The 21,898-nt window shown below is 38.6% G+C and overlaps 2 protein-coding genes across 5 annotated transcripts in view; both read left to right on the top strand.

Annotated features, from left to right (window-relative positions):
* Positions 1–21,898, top strand: part of st3gal3b (ST3 beta-galactoside alpha-2,3-sialyltransferase 3b) — a 117,892-nt gene that overhangs the window by 7,899 nt on the left and 88,095 nt on the right. The gene's annotated exons all lie outside the window — the stretch shown is intronic.
* Positions 1,723–16,779, top strand: kdm4ab (lysine (K)-specific demethylase 4A-b). Of its 2 annotated transcripts, XM_079611909.1 has the most exons (23): positions 1,723–1,914; positions 3,171–3,322; positions 3,428–3,603; positions 3,686–3,800; positions 3,909–4,102; positions 4,256–4,305; positions 4,405–4,508; positions 4,661–4,798; positions 5,029–5,246; positions 5,347–5,501; positions 5,606–5,641; positions 5,759–6,048; positions 6,929–7,037; positions 7,115–7,287; positions 7,527–7,713; positions 8,883–8,959; positions 9,095–9,150; positions 9,343–9,451; positions 12,200–12,388; positions 13,115–13,285; positions 13,371–13,490; positions 15,008–15,100; positions 15,281–16,779. In XM_079611909.1, the coding sequence occupies exons 2-23, from the start codon at positions 3,194–3,196 to the stop codon at positions 15,419–15,421; spliced, it is 3,030 nt and encodes a 1,009-aa protein (XP_079468035.1). In that variant the 5' UTR covers positions 1,723–1,914; positions 3,171–3,193; the 3' UTR covers positions 15,422–16,779. The 2 variants fall into 2 exon arrangements, with proteins under 2 accessions (XP_079468035.1, XP_079468034.1); XM_079611908.1 differs by having other exon boundaries at positions 1,806–1,914; positions 5,606–6,048; positions 15,281–16,778.

The following is a 21,898-nucleotide window of genomic DNA, read 5'->3' as shown; positions in this document are numbered from 1 at the left end:
GGTATTCATAATGTACATTATGATGCATTATAACTTGCAGATATAAAATGTATTATAATATTTGCATATTCCTTGGTACACCTGAAATTGTTTGTTTGTCATGTTTTTTTATTCTTTATTGTGTATGTTTTATTACGGTGTTATGTATTATACGTGTGGTAAGAAATATGAGACCATACATTGCATGCATTGTATATAAAGGATTTTTTAAAAAGTGTTACCAAAATATTGTTCCATTTGATTGCTGTTAAGGAAGTTTCCATAGTTTCTAAATCTAAAGTATCAAAAACTTTTCCATTAAAGATCAAAGGACCAATGTTTTGAATGAACCTCAGCTCACACTAAAGCTTACTTTTCACCTTGTAACCTCACATAGCTTGAAATAACCTTACATGGCAGTAATTAATTGATGTGTAATTTGATTACAATGTGTAATGTATTTCTTTATCCAACCTGTACAACCATATTTAAGGTCAAAGCGCCATTAAAATAACTGACAGAAAACATCAGCAATGCACCAAATGACAGGATGTGACTTCTGTGAAAGAAATGCAACTTTCGGTGTAGCCACTTAGTGTTGCATACTGGGCTTTGAATATAAAACATGAGTGCGCTCAAGAACAGAGCAGGAACTACAAAATACATCACAGTGACTAGCAGGTTTATCTTTGGATTACAAGGGTAGACATTTTTTTTATCTCCACAAGTTTGTATCCATAAGTCCCACCATCACAAAGCCAATAACGACATTTGAATAAAAACAGCTCTTCTTCAGCTCTTTTTTCAAGCATGATACTGATGCCATGCTGCTCATTGTCTGTTGTTGAAGAAGAGAGGTGTACAGCTTAAAACAGAAATTGCTTGCTGACTAACTTTTGTTCGTTTGTAAATAAAATGTATCTTAAAACAGAAATTGCTTGCTGACTAAATTTTGGTTCGTTTGTAAATACAATTTCTCTTAATCTTTAATCATTGAATCTTTAAAACAGATTCAAAATAATTCAAAAGATTGTGCACTAGTCATTATGTTATGAATGACATATTAAAATATCAGTGACTCATGTCACAGCAAGGCTACCTATAAAAAGGCCTCAGGCTACTAAGAATACAAAATGTGTCTTATGTTATGTAAGTGTGACAAATTTAAGTAAAACCAGAGCATGGATGGATTTTTTGGTCTATTTTCAAGAGAGTCTCCTTTTTAACGTTTAATATCAAGGATAGGCTACACCTCAAGTCACAGACAGACTACTACTTGTAAACTATGCTAGCCTACTGTAATCTGCAGTTACAGAACGTCATTCAGATTCAAGTAGCTTCACTGGTAGTCTAATATTTACTCTATTTATTTATTTATTGGTTGTATTATTTATTGGTATGATGAAAAGAAGCTTTAAATTACCTAAAATTGCATACATAAATCCAGGCATGTAGGCTTACATTCAAATTTGCGGCTATAAAATTTAAAAACAAATCTTTTTTACATTTCAATGATGAAATGAAAGTCATTATTTTTTGCGGGTATTATGACATTTGTCTTTTGGTTGGAGTAAATTGGACAAATGGACGCAGTGTAATTTTATATTGTAGCCTATTAGTAATGGGTCAAACTCATGTGTTAACAATGCAAACATTTTAACATAAAACTGAGACTAAATTAAAATATTTGCAATACAATTAAATGAACAACTCAATAAATCGTGTATGGCAGACGGGCAGGCTAGTGTAAACGTGACAGTGATTTGATTGGTTATGGTGACGCTGGCGTGGGGTGGACCAATATAGTAAACAAATCCCGTGTGCGCATGCGCAGTGTGCGAGTGCTGATGGAGGTTTGTCAGGAGAAGGATCTGCTGTTAGCTAAACGTCTCTACGAAGGTTGAGGGCAGCTATACGCGTTTTGTTCGACAGTCAGTAAGTAAATATGTGCTAATAACCTCCTTGTTATTTTCTGTATTTACGCTATTTCTATTATATATGGTTTAAAAGCATTGTTAGTAGTGGTAAAGTTGCTAGCTTCGAAGAGCTAACGTTAATCGTTGCACTTTCACTACTGCATCCTACAGCTCGTTTCCCAATTTACGCACATTATATGTTATATTTATCATTTGTACTTGCTATATTTTGCACAGCTTGTCGTGTACTTTGTATAATTTGGATTTGTTAATATATCCGATGATAAATGAATGATACATTTGTACATGATAGTGTTTACGTTTGGCCTAACTCGTTAGCCTAGCTATGCGACTTTTTAAAGAGACGCTGGTGTTAGCCAATCAGCAATCAGATCTTCCGAATGCAAGGCGGGGCGTGTGAATGGGCGTGGCGTGTATTGTGTGTACTGTATACTGTACGGGTTGCATTGTAAGAATATGAGGTGTTTGTCTCACTGTCTTAGCCATATAAGGCCTATTTGCCAGCCTTTACACTGGAATGCTATTCGGGTGTAGTTTGTCACTTGTGGTTTAAGGTTTTTAACTCCGTTCTGCTAATACATCTGTGGTTAACCATAAGGGAAGTTAATGAAACCTAGCAACCCAGCATGACAGTAATGCGAAGACTGTTATGTAAATTAAGTCAAAGTGACTGGTCGTCAGGGTAATCGTATGATAATGGTCTAAAGTCATCCCACATATTATATAGCAGGGGTTCTCAAACTGTGCTCTGGGGGGTCCATGGAAAAGTTTAAAGGAAAACAGTGTAAAAAAAAAAGTTTAAATTACAATAAATAGTTAATTAAACAACAATTATATTTGAACGAATAAAGATCAAAATAAAATGGTTTAAAATGAATGAGTAAATAGATGTGAAATTAAATGCATACTAAATCTAACAGTACAGTGCAATCAATGTAATGTAAGCTAACATTTTCCAAATAATATTTTAAACACATTTTCACAGTATAAATTGGGTTTTTATACAAGATAATATAAATATGCCTTTGTTTTAAATTTTAGGATGGGCGTCCCTCATACAAGATAATTTTTGGTGATCCGTGGCATCTGAAAGATTGATAACCCCTGTTATATAGTGCTTTAAAACATGACTATAAGCTTGATTATAATGTCAAATAACATGCTTTTTTATATTTCAGTATTTTGCTAATAATAATCTGTTAATAGTCGTAGGCCTACTTTGAGAATACAGTCCCAATAACATTTGTCATACAGGTGCTAAGGACTCGTCGGTCAAGATGGCATCAGACATGCCGATTTCGAGGGGTATTATGACCTTTTACCCCACTGTTGAAGAGTTCAAGAACTTCAGCCGCTACATTGCGTACATGGAGTCCCAAGGTGCACACAAGGCAGGCCTGGCCAAGGTTAGAGGAAAACCCTATTTTCTTAGCATTCAAAAAAAAAATCTCATAAGGCTACTGCTGTCAATAACTCATTCACAAAATTACATTTATTTTTCTGAACTACAGATCATCCCACCCCAAAACTGGAAGCCTCGACGTTCATACGATGACATTGACGACCTGCCAATACCTGCACCGATTCAGCAGGTTGTGACTGGGCAGTCGGGGCTGTTTACACAGTACAACATCCAGAAAAAATCCATGACTCTGAAAGAGTTCCGCAAAACAGCCAACAGCGACAAGTAAGTCTTGTTGACTCATTTTCTTATTACTAGTTTTTCCAGTAGAAATTGATTATAAACGCACCTGTCCTTCCTTTTTAAGGTTTTGCAGCCCTCGGTATGATGATTTTGACGAGCTTGAAAGGAAATACTGGAAAAATGTAACCTTTAACCCTCCCATCTATGGAGCAGATGTGAATGGGACTCTTTATGACCCGGTGAGTAAACGCTTGTAAGCAATCTGAATGATTTTTTTTGGTTTCACTTTTGGTTTGAGAGCTCTCAAGTGAATGGAGTCATTGTTTCTTATTTCGTGTCTTATGCAGGATGTCAAGGAATGGAATGTAGGGCATTTGAATACCATCCTTGACACCGTGGAGCATGAAAGTGGTATTACCATAGAGGGAGTAAACACACCCTACCTCTACTTTGGCATGTGGAAAACCACGTTTGCTTGGCACACTGAGGACATGGATCTCTACAGCATTAATTACTTGCACTTCGGGGAACCAAAGTCCTGGTAATTGCACCTGCGGCTTTCAATTAGTCTTGAATTGATTTTTTTTAATAGAAAAATGTCATTTGTAGATGAAATGTCAAATGTGTGCCTAAAGCTGGTTGTTGTAATTGTCTGTCCTGATGCCAAGTGCTAAATTCGTCTGGAATCTCATAGGTACTGTGTGCCTCCAGAACATGGAAAAAGACTGGAGCGCTTAGCCAAAGGTAAACAGCTTTTTTGTCGTCAATTCTGCACACACAATTTGACAAATATTTTGCTTGATTGACATTTTCTCATATATAATACTTGTCATTGTTATACAGGCTTTTTTCCTGGAAGTTCACAAAACTGTGAAGCATTTCTTAGACACAAGATGACTCTTATTTCACCTTCAATTCTAAGGAAGTATGGCATTCCTTTTGAAAAGGTATGTTTTTATGATCATGAGTGCATTTTGCCCAACTGATGACTTGTTTTTTTATCATTAGCGGACCATATTATGCTTCCTTAGAATACACGTGTTTGTAGCTTTATGTTTGAGGACGCGTTGTGATGTCATTGTCCATGTTTGATTTGCAGATCACTCAGGATGCAGGAGAGTTCATGGTGACGTTTCCGTACAGCTATCATGCAGGCTTTAATCATGGCTTTAACTGTGCGGAATCTACTAACTTTGCCACAAGGCGATGGATCGACTATGGAAAACAAGCCATACTGGTAAAAAATAATGTACAAAAGTTAATTAAAAAAAATTGGGGTCAATAATCTTTTTGTTTTATGACCCTTATGCTCACTAAGGCCATTTATGTGGTAAAAAAAAAAATACAGTAAAAACAGTAATATTGCGAAATATTACAATTTAAAAATTATATTTATTCCTGATTTTTCATAACATAGTGCATCAATATTCTATATAAAAATATAAATCTTGTATCTTTTTCCCTCAGTGTTCATGTAGGAAAGACATGGTGAAGATCTCCATGGATGTGTTTGTAAAGAAATTTCAGCCCGAACGCTACGAGCTGTGGTTGGCGGGGAAGGACAATGCTCCCATTGACCACTCCAAGCCCACGCCTGAAGCAGTCGAGTTTTTAGGTGGAGAGGCTGGAAAGAGTGGTGCTCAGGAACTCATTGAGAACCAAAGTAGCGAGGGACAAAAGAAAAGGTAAAAAAGTTACGCTCACTTTACTTCTTGCAACGTACATACTGATATGTAAAAAGCATGTATTATCAATCTCCAATGTTGCCTTTTCCAATTAAATTAGCCTGGCCAAACAAAGGATAGGAACCAAAAGACACAGAGTGTGTCTGGACTTACCAGAGGAAGTTCTTCCAAAGAGTGAAACAAACGAAGAGGAGGCTGAATATGGAAAGAAGGGGCGCTTGACTCCATATATAGAACAATGCAGAGAGTATCAAGGTACAGCATGTGGTTATGGCCTAAAAACTTTAACTTTCAACTTTAAGTGATAGCGGTTGTTGGAACTCCTTTGTTTTTTACATTTGATAAAAAATGTTTTTCAGAATTGAAGGACGAAGACAACCTTCTACCATTGACAGGTTCGAACAGTTTAAAGATGCTTCCAGGTTCCAGAAGTCCTTCTTCTGGGGAGTGTGTTAGGGGTGTGGGTTTTAGTGCTGCAAACCCGGTGACTGAAACTACTTCTCTGTCCTCAGCCTGTACCCAGTCCTTCCCAAAGCGTCATCTCTCTATAGCATCTGTCCCTACTGTCCCTCACTGCCTGTCAGCCGTGCCACGGATTTCTACCAAACCAGGGGTGGCGAGCCTTCTCTTTCATCGGACCCTGAGCCCTTCAGATTCCCTACAGGTCCATAGCTTTGCAGCCAAATCAGCGCCCTGTAAACCTGAGCAAACCAGGACAGAGAAACTCAGAGAAGAACTCAAAGAACCAGACATTCAACTAGATGTGAAGCCAAATACGCAAACTCCACAACCAAACACAGAGGTTGGTAACTGCATTGTCTTAGTGTGTATATTTCAAAAATTAGCATTTTGTATACGAGTGCTTTAACATATATAAAAAAAAGCGAGTAGGTCTATACTATGCAATTAAATCAGGGGTGGTATTAAAATTGTATATTAACTTATGGCTGTTAACTGAATGGATGTTAATCTGTAAATTGAAAATAAATCTCTAAAAGCAATACTTTTAAAAAATTAATTCAAGTGAATTCAGGCATCATAACATTAGAATGTGCAGTATGGAAATTGATATTCGTTTTAAGATTTATTGAAGGTTAAATATTAGTAAATGTATTAATGCTTTTAATGATTCATTTTAAATTAGTTAGAGGACTTCAAAGATAATCTAAATGTAAAAATAGTGGAATGAGCTGCATAATTAAATATCTGAAAACAACCAATACTGATAAATGAAAAAAATATCTGATAACTGATATGGTACCAATATATTTTGCATACCTAAATAAAACAAAAAAGTATAACATGAATAACCAGGTAACCCTGGTCAAAAGTTTGGTTGTTTTTTTTTTAGAAATTAATACTTTTATTCAGCAAGGATGAATTAAATTAGCCAAAAACAGTATAAAAGTAAGACTTTTATAATGTTACAAAAGATTTCTGTTTCAAATAAATATAGTTGTTTTGGAGATCAAAGAATCCTGAATAAAATGCATCACAGTTTCCGCAAGAATATTAAACGGCACTGTTTTTAATAGTGATAATTATTAGAAATTTATTATTTTTAATGCACATGAAATATATTCAGCTTTTTTCACAAACATATCACAAATGATTTTTTTAAAAACAAGCTCTTCCACAACACATATCCAAATGAAATGAACGCCTGTCTTGCTTTTGTTCAGCATGAAATTGAGGGAGAGAAAGAGAATAAGAGCATGAAGAGGAAGCTGCAGCCACTCAGCAAGTTGCCGTGCTTGCATCCCCTGCTCAGAGAGAACTCCAGTGATGACGGTTAGGATCTGTTTCATGTTGCTCGTTTATTGATGCATCACTGTTTGCTCTTTCTCATGAACTCCTTCACTCCACAGATATTCAGGAGCCAGCAGCAGAGCCAGAGGAGACCGATCCCTGGGCCAGACTCCTGGCTCCCATGTGGCAAAGCAAACCTCGCGATTTTAGAGTTGAGAAGGATTTCAACCTCCGTATGGGCCAGCAGCCGCCGTACTGTGCAGTGTGTGCCCTCTTTCACATGTACACACAGGTAACACATGCTAATACTATCGTCATTTTTAATTTGTGCGAACCAGCCAAAGTCTCACTCGCTGTTTGATGCTGCTAGTGGCTCAGAAATCACACACTTATGTCTGGTGGATTGTGAAGACAAAATAGGCTAAAAGATGTGATGCAATCAGAAGTAATTATTATTTTATTCGTGAGCTGATAATTGAAAGATGACTTGTGCGAACCTCTAAAAGACTGTTTGCTGTTTCATCTGTGTAGAGTGATGTAATCCGTCTGAGCCAGTGCGGTTCTGCAGCTGAAGGAGGAGAGCAGAGGACCATGCCGCTGATTCCAGAGATGTGCTTCACCAGCAGCTCTGAGGGACACCTGTCCACCCCGAATCTGGATAAAGATGGCACTAGCCAACTCGTCAGCTGCTCTGTGTGTAGTGTGCGCGTACACACCAGTAAGTTTGTCCTTCACTGTTGCCCCTGAAATATGTGCAGTTGAAATGACATGTCCCGGCAGTCACTGCGTTTTCAAAGCATTTTTCTACTTCCTTTATAATTCTGTTTGCCATTTACGTCACCATTCAAAAGTTTGAGGTCAGTCTGATTTTTTTGAAAGAAATGAATACTTTCATTCAGCAAGGATGAATTTACATTGTAATCCTTTTATTTGTAATAATTGGCTAGTTTGTGTGCTGCTGTGCGTCCATGTGTGTGTAATAAGCAGAGTGTACGCACGCTGTGGACCCGCCTATAGGCGAATATTACTAATGCGCTCTTTAAATAACAAAAAAATATTGTGCAGTCTTTCAGTTGAATCAAAATAGCAACAATGCGCCCAAACACACCTCGTTTTCAGACCAGCACACCCACAGATGGGCGCAAATGCATTAACCAGCAGCCATATCACCCTGTAGCCCAAGACCAGTTGCCCACTGAAGCTAAGCAGGGCTGAGCCTGGTTAGTACCTGGATGGGAGACTCCTGGGAAATCCAGGTTGCTGCTGGTAGAGGTCTTAGTGAGGCCAGCAGGGGGTGCTTACCCTGTGGTATGTGTGGGTCCTAACACCCCGGTATAGTGACGGGGACACTATACTGCTAAAGAGCGCCGTCCTTCGGATGAGACGTTAAACTGAGGTCCTGACTCTCTGTGGTCATTAAAAATCCCAAAGTCCTTCGAAAAAGAGTAGGGGTGTATGAAAAAGAGCAGTGGCCTCTGTCCATCATGGCCTCCTAATCATCCCCATATACTGATTGGCTTCATCATGGACTCCTCTCCACCAGTAAGCTGGTGTGTGGTGGCCGTAATATGGCTGCCGTCGCATCATCCAAGTGGATGCTGCACATTGGTGGTGGTTGAGGAGATTCCCCCCTTCTATGTAAAGCGCTTTGAGGTCTCAGAAAAACAGTGTATTGCTGTTTAATGTTGATTTTGGTAAAACATGTTGAAAAAATCTTGCGATAATACCAGTTACATAATAAAAAAAAGATGCAATTTTCTTTATTGATTGATTGGTATAAATGCTGTCCTAAAGTTTTTATGTTGCAAATGAAATGTTTATATCCATGTAATTTGTCTGCTGCCTGTAGAAAGATAATTGAATGAATTGTGGATGTTTTGTCTACAGGTTGTTATGGTGTGTCTCAGGATACTAAGCTGGACGGGTGGATGTGTTCCCGCTGTGAAGCGAACGCCATTACTCAGGTTAGTTGGATTTTTCAAGCTGCTAGGGAGCGCTATCATATCTGGCCGTCATGCGTGACAAGGTTTTACTCCCACTTTGACTCGTTTGTTTATTATTCTCAGTGGTGTGACTAAGTGTTTGTGTCTTTCCCTCAGGACTGCTGTTTATGCTCTCTGAGAGGAGGAGCTCTGCAGAAGGCAAACAATGACAAGTAGGTACCCATGAGCCTCCTGAGGGAGCCCTTTATGGTCCGATTGCACATTTTCAATAGCACACATTCCTCTCAGCTGAATGACACTTTTATGTACGGACTCTCTCAGCTGCTTGATAGCATGTCATGTGAAGGGGTTTACCTCAGGTGCTAGTGAAACCTGATTTGGTTGACAATGTGGTTTTGTTGCAGGTGGGTTCATGTGTTATGTGCTGTGGCAGTGCTGGAGGCTCGATTCGTGAACATTGCAGAGCGCAGTCCTGTTGATCTCGGTAATATCCCGCTTCAGAGATTTAAGCTGGTGAGTTGTTTTGCACAAACATGTGAGACAATCTGAATGCTGTAAAAAAAAAAAAGTGTATTTATGTAATTTATTTTAGAAATATTGGCTAGTACAAAGACGAGGCTCTTAATTATGGTGTCAACATAAATGTCAACACAAATTTACACTAAATACATTAATAAAAGTATAAAGCACCCTAATATAAAAACATGGTGATAAAGCAGTATTTACCCAAATATTTCCCCCAATTAAGGTACTGACATAAAAGGCCATGGTTGAATATGATCTGTTTGCTTGGTTGTAAAACTAAATAGCAAGATTTGGGGCAGTGGTGGGTGTAATTAATTACTGTAATTTAAATATTTTCCCTTGACAAAGTCAAGTAAGGGATTACTCTTAATTTTTCTGTAATTTGATTAGTTACTTCTGATGTAATTTAACTTAATACTGTATAGACTATTGAACAATTCTATTTAAAATAGGGCTGCACGATTAATCGCAATGAGCCCGAAACCCCGTGTCAGTAAAGCACGCCTCTTTGATCAGTTGTAAATATTGCTCTATCTGAAAGAACTGTGAGTTTTAGTCACATGAGAAGCATTTATGAACCTGTTGTTCAACAAAAGACAACATTCCATAACATGCGTTTACTCGCCTCACTTCATAACGTCTGTTGAGTGTTTGAAAACATCTGTGAGATGATGTGGCTTCTTACACAGAATAATGCACACACCATATTTCATAGAATTCTATAAAGTGATAAAGGACTTCTGCGGGGCATATTTGGAGTGTTTGCGCTAGAGCGCCCTCTGGCTTTCAGATGGAGCAGCATTTACTACTGTTCACAGAGCCGTGGTGCACTGACAAGCTGCGTTTTGTCAAGTCACGTGCGGTTTAATTTCGATTTATCGGGCAGTCCTAATATAAACCTATTGTGGATTTAAAGGCACACTATGTAGAAATTGCACCTTAATATAACAGCTTCAAAGTCATTTCGGTGGTAAACAAACTCATAGTAGGGCGAATCATCCTGGTAGTAAAGCTTGGGGGGGACGCCGCTGGAAAAACCAGCAATGCAAGTTTGAGAGGAGTTGATATTATGATCAATACCATGACCAACGCTTCTATCCTACCGAACAGGTACCAGTGTACAGGGTGGGGATGGGTATTTACGACAGTGCAAGGATTCCACAGCGACTCTAGGGGTCACTGTTTGACAAAAACACAATTTCTACATAGTGTAACTTTAACATCAAAATGTAACGTCTAATGTTAAAATGTATGTTTTTAATGTAACCTCCTCACTTAAAATACTTTGGTAAGTTCAAGAATAATTGATGCTATTTTTTTTTATTTGAAAGAATTAAAAGAACAATTCCATGTCTATATTTGTATTGTTCAAGTGATTTGACAAGAAGGTTGATATGGAATTTACAAATGAATTAGAGTAATCAGTGCAGTCATTTAATTGTTGACTGTTGTTAACTGTTGAAGGTGGAATTAATGACTTTTTTTGAGTAACTTACCCAACAACACTGGTTTAGGGTTAGTCAATTAATACATAAAATTGAATAAATCTTACAGAACCCCAACTACAAAAACCCAAGCGAAATCGAAGAACGAACTGATGTGACGTTATTTCGAACAAAATCAGGCCAAAACGAAGTTAGTTTGGAGTTCGTATTGGGCGTTCGAAACTGTTTGCCAAAGCGAGCTTTCCTGAAAAGTTTGCTACGGCTGGTAAACACCTTTGTACTACCATTAGTCCGTGGCGATACGTAATAGCTAGGTGTGCACGGAGGCCCCGCCCTCTTTCACTCGGAAATCTTTTCCTCTTCATTTCTCCTGGTCAATCCGTAGAGGTCAGGCGTGACCCGCGACTGAAAATATGAACACTGGAGAGCTGCTTTATAGGAGAAAGTGTTGTGCTTCTGATGAAACACTGACACTGTTTTTCATGTTTAAAGTCGGCATGAAATCAAAATTGACCCCATTTACTTTGTTAGCTGATATTACTAGTCTTGTGGTGAACAATTAATCCGTGCAAGTTAATACACAGTTGTTGTTTTTTTGCCGTGGTTATCTTTAATCAAAGTCTAAAAAGTTACTTCCGGTCTGGAATGGTTCTTTTTCTGATGACATAGGCTTGACGGCTTGGGTTGTTTAAACGCTTAACCACTCCCCTCAAACCGTTACTCTGCTATGGGCGAGAGATGGAGAGGAGGAGCGCTAAAGTAAAACCCTGCCCTCTGTTCAATATTCCCTTTCACTCGGAAATGCGTCACAACACTTGAGAAAAGTCGTTTGCAACTTCCGGTTCACGCGGACTTTAATTAATATGGAAAAGCTGCTTGCTTTTAAGCAATCTATTGCATAAAGTCCTATATAAATAAAAGTGACGTGACTTTACTAAAGTGCCGAATTGCTGAGCTCATGCAAACATCCACGTTGCAATGATATCGGATTCTTTTCTTATGCTTTATTAAAAAATGCTTGCTGTTTTCTCAGTTGTTGTTTATTTTGTTATTGAGAGAAAAAACGAGCAGAACATGCAGTATTTACACATTCATCTAAACTCTCAGCAGAGTGGGTCGTGTTCGCTAACAGTATGTCGCTGCTCGCGTATTTCGAACTTCGTTTTGCCCCTAAGCAAAGAACAAAAAAGTCAGTCTTACAAATTTCTTTCTAAATTCATCAGAATTTGTTTAACTCAAGTCTGTCAATTTTCCATTGTTAAAGGCATGACTAACAATGATTCCTTTTCAGAAATGCCAGTTCTGTCGTAAGTGGGTCAAGAGGAGCTCGAGTTGCTGCGTGCAGTGCTCACACGGCCGCTGCTCATCTTCCTTTCACGCCACCTGTGCACAGGCAGCCGGGGTTCAAATGCACCCAGACGATTGGCCATTCGTTGTTTACTTCACCTGCTGGAGACACAAGGGCGGCAACCAAACGGAGGTACAAACACAAGACAGACATGTTCAGGAAGAGTACAATTGATGAGGGTGATAGATGTCTAGATATGACACCTGAACAATGGAAACGCATTTAGAAGCCTGTTCACTGTGATTGCCTTGAACTACATTGAATGGTACAATAAGGGCCTGATAATAGGACAGATTCTCCTTCATTTCCTGGTATACTGCCTCTGCTCTGCACTGGTGGTTCTAATATAGGGTGGAAACAATACTAAAGGGAAATAATCAAATGCAACTACCGATTTTAAATGCACATAGTTAGCAAAATATATATACAAAAATACTTCCCATATGTCTTGTTGACATCAAAGGTCCAACGTCCAATCAAACTGTATCGTGTTTGCTGCGAGATATTTAAAAATATCAGGGTGATACAACTATCATGATATTATAATGAAGAAAAAAGCCTCATTAAAGTCAGCATTGTCTTTTTTATTGTTTTTCAAAACAATATGAAACAAACATAATTCATAAAAATACATTCCTCAAAACTTGTTACAAGTGGTAGAACCACTAATAAAAGAGTTGTACAGTATCTGGTCTGTCTGGGTGTTTCTGCAGGGTGGAATTCTAATCTTTGAGCCAGTACGTACACATTTTAAATATAAGCAATTTGTTTGCTGTAAGCCAAGTATGTTAGCGGACTATTGTTAACACTTCAAAAGATGTGTGTAAGATGTCTGATCTCTGATGTCATCTTCTGCAGCGCAACAAGGCATCAATGCGGGAGTTGGTGAAGGGGCAGAAAGTGATCTGCAAGCACAGAAATAAACGATACTACTATTGTGAGGTGGTTGAGCTGACCAAAGCCACCTTCTACGAGGTTATCTTCGATGATGGCTCATTCAGTGACAACCTCTTCCCTGAGGATATAGTGGTATGTGAGGGGCTATGCAGCTCAAAGCAATGTTTAGTGATCAAATGCACAGTATACTGAAGCGGGGCTGTTCTTTATTTCTCAGAATAGAGACTGTCTGAAGCTCGGTCCACCATCAGAGGGCGACGTAGTTCAAGTACGCTGGACAGATGGCCTGCTCTATGGAGCCAAATTTGTGTCTGACCATATCATCCCAATGTACCAGGTCAGAGGACAACAAACACAATTGCGCACACGATTTGGGTTAGAGTTCAACTTCAGACACTGCAAAGTATGTGTAACAGTAGGATCACTGTTTGCAGTGTATAGGATAGTGTAACTGTAAGACGACACTAAAAATCTGTACTGTACACTGTTAAAGTTTAATATCATAACATGCACTACCACATCTATTCCTTCTCTATTCACGTACATATAATGTGTCATATTTTTCAATAGAGGTCGTTTTTGACTTTTTTTCCATGACATTGACCTTCATTGTTGTTGTTGCTATTATTGAGGCAATAAGCTATGACGGGTCATGCAGTAGGCTTACATTTCAGCAGTAGGCCCCCTTTACCATGGGTACACTCCTTACCCATGGTAAAATCACTGTAACCCACTGACTCCCGGTGGCTTATCGCTTTTATAAAACAGCAACATGATAAAACTACCGTTATTAAAATCTACTGTTGATGTGTACTGTTATTGTCAATAATATTAATAATAAATTGATCATATTGACAGTAAAGACATTTATAATTTTATAAACGATTAAAAAAAACGCTGTTCTTTTGAACTTTCTATTAATCAAAGAATCCTAAAACAAAAGTATCATGGTTTCCACAATTTTACCATTTTAAAATTTCCATACAACCGACTTCACATTGATGATAAATGTTTCTTGAGCACCAAATCAGCTATTAAATTGATTTCTGAAGGATCATGTGACACTGAAGACTGGAGTAATGATGCGGAATGTTCTGCATTGACAGGAATAAATTGCATTTTACAAGATGTTAAAATAGAAAACAATTATTTTAAATTGCAATAATATTTCACAATATTACTTTTTTCTGTATGTTATACAGAATCAAATTATAAATTTTATACCGATCAAACACCGGTAAATGCAGCCTTCATTCTAAACATTAAAAAAAAAACGTCCTCCATGTACTATGGTTCATAAGCCTGAGGCTGCTTGGGATGTTCCATGTAAATATTGCTGAAGTCAACATGATGATGTGGCATGTTTTAAGATATTTAGTTTTGGATAATCTTTTGCTTATTGACTAAAGGCCGGTTCACACCCAGAATAATAACTAGCGATAACTATATTAGAGTCCACACCAGCGATTCTGAAAGTGATTCCAACGATATCGTTCCCCTCTGCCATTATCGATATATTTCTGGTGTGGACTCTGCTATTCTTTTTTTTTTATTAATAATGATTTTTTTAACTATATCTTTATTATTATACTACTCGTCCTTGATGTGAACAGGTCTTAAAGGGATAGTTCACCCAAAAATGTTCCGCCAAAAGTACCAGCACAGAGAAGTGAGTTTAGGCTCACACCCCAGCTAAATGAGTAGTGTTTTCTGGCAGACATTATAACTATCCTTCATCAAAAGTGCACAAAATACATACAAACTACAGACGGCGTAACTGTAGACTGTTTACCGTTGCAAGCAATGCATACTTTTGTAAAGCTGATATAAAAATGGCTCTTGCTTATTTTCCAGGTGGAATTTGAAGATGACTCTCAGCTCACTGTGAAGAGGGAAGACGTGTACAGTTTGGACGAGGAGCTGCCCAAACGTGTTAAAGGCCGCCTGGTGAGTAATTTCCTGCCAGCTCTGCTTCATTAAGTGTGCGGTTTATCATTGAGAAACTTATTACAAAACGCCTTTTCCTTGAACAATCTCACCACTACAGGAACATTAGCTTGTCATGACACGGAGCTACTGAACACCGTGTGGTTTAACACACATTATACATTTTATTTCCGTCTCTAGTCTGTGGCGTCGGACATGCGCTTCAAAGGGGTGTTTGTGGAGAAGGATGTGAAGCAAGACTCGAAAAGACAGCGGGTGATCAACTCCCGTTATAGGGAGGACTTCATCGAACCGGTCATCTACCGAACCATCATGGAGTAACGTCCTCACAAACAATATCTTCAACAAACAGATCAATTGGCTAGTACCACTTAACAACATGGCAAACAGAAAAACAGGCTGGACCACACGCCTCAATAGTTTAAAGTGGACAAACACATCATCGCATGATCGGACAATGGCAAATACATGTCCACCACCGGCCTTTGTTTCTAAAAACACCAAGGTCATGTTTTAAACCTTCAGGTTGAGTATTAATTCTCATTGAAATGATCCTGCTGTGAGCGGTCTTCGGGCGGCACAATTGAGAGTACGAGATAAAATGCTAGGAATGTCTTGTGTAAGAGTGTTTGTTTGTTCGGACGGCACACAACCGGCTCAGGCTCAGCGGCTCTCGGACTCCTACTGTCTTAAGTCAGGGGGCGGTAATGTTTCAACTGTTTTTTTTTTTAATCGCCTCCTGCAGACCCACCGTCTGACCGCACATGAACAGACCTTTACACCGTCAGACAAATCTTTAGTCAGCGGGGATGCGCCGTCCCACTGACCTTTTTTGTAGGTCTTAAAGTGCTTTGCAATATCTGAATCTCATGGATGAATCTTGTCTTTCTTAGTACGAGCAGCTCTCATGTGTGATCTACTGTTGACATGGGACGTTATAGGAAACTAGCTTTATACTCTCATAATTAGGTGGATACAGCAGCTTTGGATTTTTGTTTTTATTTAATTTATATTTCTGTTGAAGTGCGAAGAAGGCCAGTTTCCTAATCGCACATTAGTTCTGGATTAACTTTGTTTGTAAAAAGAAGTATTTATATATGTTGAAGGCAGATTTTCTCTACTTTTTCTACTCTTAGTTGCATTATTATGCCAACACAGGTAAGAGTGACCTGTGACCAGTCATGGTCAAAGTGGTGCACTTATCCACATGTTTGGTTTTTATTTCTTTTTCATTTGTGAGTTTTATAGTACTTAAGGCAGGGAAGGCAACATCTCGAGGCACTCCATTTAGAGAGTGCTAAAAGAGACGCCTCGTTTGAATCACCTACATTATTTTAAAAACCGTTTTGTGGAGATCCCTTTAGCTGTATAGCATTACAGATCGTTGTCTTCAGTTGTTTTGAGCAGTAGGCATTACCACACCTATGTCTTGGTATATAGATCCATTGTTAATTTAAGGTTAAAAACTTTATTTTTAAATTAAAAGCAATGTCTCCTCTCCCCCTGAACATTTGTTGTTTGTCTCATTTTAGCCTCTTTTGAGTGTGTTTTCATGTCACAGCCTGCATACACATTCTTTGCGAACCATTTACAATATTTAAAGGCAATGTGAAGTGAATTAAACCTGGATTTACTGACGTCAACTGGTTTGGAAAATAAATTGGATGGTAAAAAGTTCCATCATGGCATCAATCGGAAACACTCAAGACACCAAGGCTTTAACGGTAAAATGTAGTTACAGTTTTATAAAAATGTATATTTAATAATTTAACTGACTATTGTTAATGTCTTTAATAGCGCTAGAATAATCTAAAAATAAACAATAGACTTGCAGTAGTTTAATGCAGCTAGCACAGAGATGAATAACAAATTATCAAGTTTATTAAGGCACTAACGACTGTTACTTTTAGTATTGTGGTTTGTCTAATCATAACTTAAATTACACAGATTAATTTAGGGGTTAATAGTGTTGCCAGAGAAACGCATAAATCTGAGAACATGAACAGTTACGGTGTCATCTATTAATCACAGCACTTTCCGGTTTATCGCTCTGAAGTCAGTGTTTTTTTTAAAGGGTGGGGAGTTATTGTGTCATGACACTGGCGCCCCCTCAGCTGATGAGGCCAAGTCACATGGCTTAAGTGACATCAGCGTTTTAGAGGGAGAGCAAGGACAAACATTAGGCTAGTTTTCTTTGCAGAAACGTGCAAGTTCACAGTTAGTCTAAAACTTGAGTTAAAGTAAATGGGTGTCGGATTGATGTTGACCTTAAGGTTGGTCTTATAATACTTCCACGTCCCAGTTTATGCATTTACAGTCATAACGTCAAAATATTAACAAAAAAAAAGCACTTCGAAGCTCCCACCTGCTGCCAACCAGTTAATTTTTATTTATATAGCGTGACATCCGTAGGGAAATCATCCTTCACCAAGTGTTTTTGTGTTACCAAGCTCTGAGAATGACACAAGCCATTCCCAGGGAGCTTGCGAGCGTGTGACGGAGCTAATGAGATTAATGTGTTATTCCGATGCAGTTCTTCTAGTTGACTAGGCTTGGAATATTCTTGAGAAGGATTCCTGAGAGATGGGTGACAGTTACCCGGTAGATTGATTATGCAAAGTATTAATAGAATTTGTCACGATTCTGTATGTTCATAGTACTGTCAAGAACCGGCGTTTCGAGTGTTTGTCTCTCTGCGTTATTTCCGTTTGTGTGGATATGAACAACAATGCCAGCTGGATTTTTACGTCTGAATGATGTTAAAGCCACATCCTGTTAGTGCATGCCGAGTATTTAAGATAATGTTTTGTTGAGACATCTGTTCTAGGTCCAGGTCAGAGCCACCTAATATCAGTTTGTTTGACTTGTGGAAGTCCTTGAGGTTTACATGATCATCAGTTATATTAATACTCTCTTACAGTGTCCTACTTAAGCGCCTCACACTGTGTCGTCTCGGTGCCAGTGCTGGGAAGTGTGTCTCATTAAATTGACTGAACTGCAGTACTGTAGCTCTTATTACAATTCCCACCTCTATATCAGTGCATTACCATACTCATAGGAGATATATGACAACAGGAACCAGCCATGACGTCTCTCACAACATGATATCACTGTCGCAACAGTATTGAGCACAAATTAACTTGGGGTTAGCATCATGCAGTTTGTAACGGGTGTAGTTGTGGCTCATTTGTTGCCTTAGATATGAAATAAGTCATGACAGAGAGGGTAAAAAATATCTGGAAAAAATTCAAAATAACACCTTTTGTGTTCCACTGGGGGTAAAAGTTGGATTAAATTATATTTCTTCTTGCAATGACAATTTTTGATATCAGGAATTATATTTCCACTAGTCAATTTTTATTTTTGTAATTTCTGATATCACAAATGTGATTTTTACGAGTTACTAGTAAGTAAATCGCCATAGTTACTAGTATAAATGCAATTCCTGATATCAATAATTAGTATTTTTACTAGTGAAAATTGAATTGTTGATATCAAGCATTCATATCCCACGAATTAATAAGTGTCAAAACGGCTCGCCATAGCAAGCAATGGTCACACTAGTGCATGAACAGAGTGGTTGTGTGCTATAAATAAAGCATGTTATGAACTATAATAAGCATGTTAACCTGCTGAGTGTGCATTGGGTGAATACGAATACTGACTGCACTAATGCCTGAGTGATTGTGTACTCCTCCTCACACACTGTGATTGTTCACCTTTCATTACAACATATCACGTTATAATGAAAGGGGAATATAAAAAGCCATTGATAGAATTATAAGGTAAAAAATAATATATTTTTTTACATTATAAATGGGATTTAATAGTCAGGGTGGAGGCTATATTAGATTTGATACGAATGAAAATTAGACTGTGAGGGAGTTTCAATGTCTGGTTTCACTTTATTTTGATGGTCGTTTTAACTCATTCTGTTGACTATAAGTAATGTTGCACCTATCCATGTCTACTAACTCTCAGAGTATTAGTAGACTGGTAGGGTTAGGGTTAGAATAAGTTGACATGTAATTGCTTAGTTACTTATACTGTAGAGTAGAATGTCTTTGGACCAACACAAGTATGGCAGATATTAAAGGGTTTGTTCACCCAAAAATGAAAATTCTGTCAGTAATTGACCCTTCGCAGGGAGCTTGATTGACAGGTGATCTGACCTGACCAATCATACTTCACATCCGCCATTTTGTCCGACAAAGCAGTCAGGAGAGTTAGTAGATTAACATGGGAGGATTTGAACTTGAAAAGCGGAGTGTACTGACGCCTTTCCGTGGTTAAAACAACATTCCTTCTTATGTTCATTCATGTTTATTTGATGCTATAAATGAACTAGAAGGAAGAGATGATCGGTTCACGAGAAGATTTAACTGAAGCTCTACAGCGATCTGTCACGACACATTAAAGAGCCACAAAACGGTATTTATTGTTTACATTTTTTTTTTTTAAATGACCAAATTTGAAAGGTGAGACTGTTTAATATCAAAAGTAACCCAAAAGTAAGCTGGTCTGTCAGTGTGTTGTCAGTGTCCTCTCTGCTTCGCGATGTATTTTTCACTGTGTGAGAACATGGTGTGGCGTGAGAGCGGTGTACCTTGTCGGACATTGGTCTTTGCGAACGGTCAATTACTCACCCTCATGTTGTTCCAACCCTGTAAGACGTTCATCTTCGTTCATCGTTCATCTTCAGAACACAAATTAAGATATTTGTTATGAAATCTGAGAGCCTCTGAGTGAGTTCACGTAGGGTAACAGTGCAGTGCTGCTGGGTTGTACGTCAGAACGTAGGCTCACATTAGCCGACGCTGGTCATGTGTGTGATGCTGGCCAATAGTGAGCCTACGTTCTGACGTACAACCCAGAAGCGCTGCGCTGTTACACTACGTGAACTCACTCAGAGGCCCACACAGAAGAAAATGAATAGTTGAATACAGTCGGTATTCTTGTTTATTTGCGCAAGTATTATCGTCACTTGATAAACTTAAGGTTGAGCCACTGTAGTCACTTGGACTATTTTAACGATGTCTTTGCTAACTTTTCTGGGGTGGCCGATATCGATTACCTAGCAGCCGAAGGAGTGAGCCAGCTCTCAGATTTCTTCAAAAATATCTTAATTTGTGTCCCGAAGATGAACGAAAGTCTTGGAACAACATGAGGATGAGTAATTACTGACAGAATTTTCATTTTTGGGTGAATTAACTCTTTAAGCAAATGTTCAGAAGGGACCATCAAAATAATGAGTTACCCAATGTCTTAGTTCAAGTTAGCTTAGGTATAACAACACATGTTTTCTGAAGTTGGAGTGGAGTTTTTGCTAGTGTTACCCTTAGTCATTTAAACCTTTATTTAAAAATTGAAAACAAAGAAAGGTTTAAGGCTAAATTCTAGGTCAGAAATCAAATTAAATTTGTGACATTGATCGTGAACTTGTTCAGGCAGATGTTATTGCTTGACGCTGGAGAACATGATCAACAGGTTTTAGACAAACTTGTCGATTTCATGCAACTCGAGTGCCACTTTCAAAAAGAGCAAACAAACACCCTCTTTAAAGGGTCATGAAACCCCCCTCTTTCAGCTCAAGTCTAGCTCACAATATTTTAGAAAAATGCAACTTAAATGGGCGTTGGGTGGCTGTGAGAAGGGAGTGGAGTGGGTGTGGTATGGCACCGCAGGGATAACCGTACGCAGGAGGTGGAGGACTTCTCTCCTCCTGAATGCCCAGGGCTAAATTACATAATAGAAGGCGGTGCAGGTCCTCAGCCCAATCTATGTGAACCATTAGCCACTGCCATGACTGTGGAGGAAAACATGGATGAACCGGAGGCCGCGCGGATGGGAGAAGTGTCAGAATGGTAACTAATCAGAGAAGAACAAAAACCCTTCTGCAGGCAGACGTAGGTGTGACGTGAGCAACCTGTCTGACAGCTGTAGGTCTTCTAGTAGCTGTGCCGAGAGAAATCTGAATCATTCCCTTCCGAATCTCGCAGAGACGGAGAGCGTAAGTATTAGCTGTCCATGAGCTAGCAGCACGATTAACTTTATCACTCTCTATGAGCTTCTCTCTTGACTTTATCGGACTTTATACCTCCACGTCCCCCCGATTGCTTGCGAGCTTCTCCGCCGGTCTATACGGTAATTTCTCGACTGTGCGACAGAGTCGAGTGGTTATGACGCAATCGTTAGCCTATTTTTAGAAAAAATGGCTTCTACGGGGCCATAACGTAAGATACAAAGTAATGGAGCCTTTTATACATTGTCGCGTTTCTTTAGAAATAAATAATGGACAAATGGAGTCTTTAAACGCCTCAGATGTAAAGTTATTCACTGTCAAAGTGACGCCAAAATGAATGGGAGTCAATGGAATGCTAACAGCAGGTGATGTTCTGCTACAAGCTTCAGTTTCCGGCGGATGGATTACCCCCTTGGTAAAAACTCGTCAAAGGCATGGAAGGGAAATGTTTTCTCACAAATGACAAAAACTCATCAACAGAGGGGAAAGAGTTAAACATTCAGTGTTTTGAGTAATTGATGAAGGCACACAATGTATGTCTTTCCCTCACCTTGTGTTCATCTATCAAATTAAATGCAGTGCCTTCCAAGCATGTTTTGTACAAATTACTGTAAGGACGGATGACCATTTATGGTTTATGTCTATTTCTTCAACTTCTTAATCCGCATATCAAATGTAGAAACTTCTTTTGAGCCCCAGTGTTGTAGGCCTATAAGTCATAAAATGCTCAGGCGCTAGCTTATAACTTTTAACATCGGTGCAGTGATATGGTAAGC

This window comes from Phoxinus phoxinus (assembly GCF_949152265.1).
Source record: "Phoxinus phoxinus genome assembly, chromosome: 5".
NCBI lineage: Eukaryota > Metazoa > Chordata > Actinopteri > Cypriniformes > Leuciscidae > Phoxinus > Phoxinus phoxinus.
This window is presented reverse-complemented; position numbering and strand designations above follow the sequence as displayed.

Coding starts and splice junctions, on each gene's coding strand:
- kdm4ab (XM_079611908.1), top strand. CDS start 3,194: ATGGCATCAGACATGCCGATTTCGAGGGGTATTATGACCTTTTACCCC. Junction 5,247..5,346: donor AGCGAGGGACAAAAGAAAAG/GTAAAAAAGTTA, acceptor CAATTAAATTAG/CCTGGCCAAACAAAGGATAG. Junction 7,288..7,526: donor TCTTTCACATGTACACACAG/GTAACACATGCT, acceptor TCATCTGTGTAG/AGTGATGTAATCCGTCTGAG.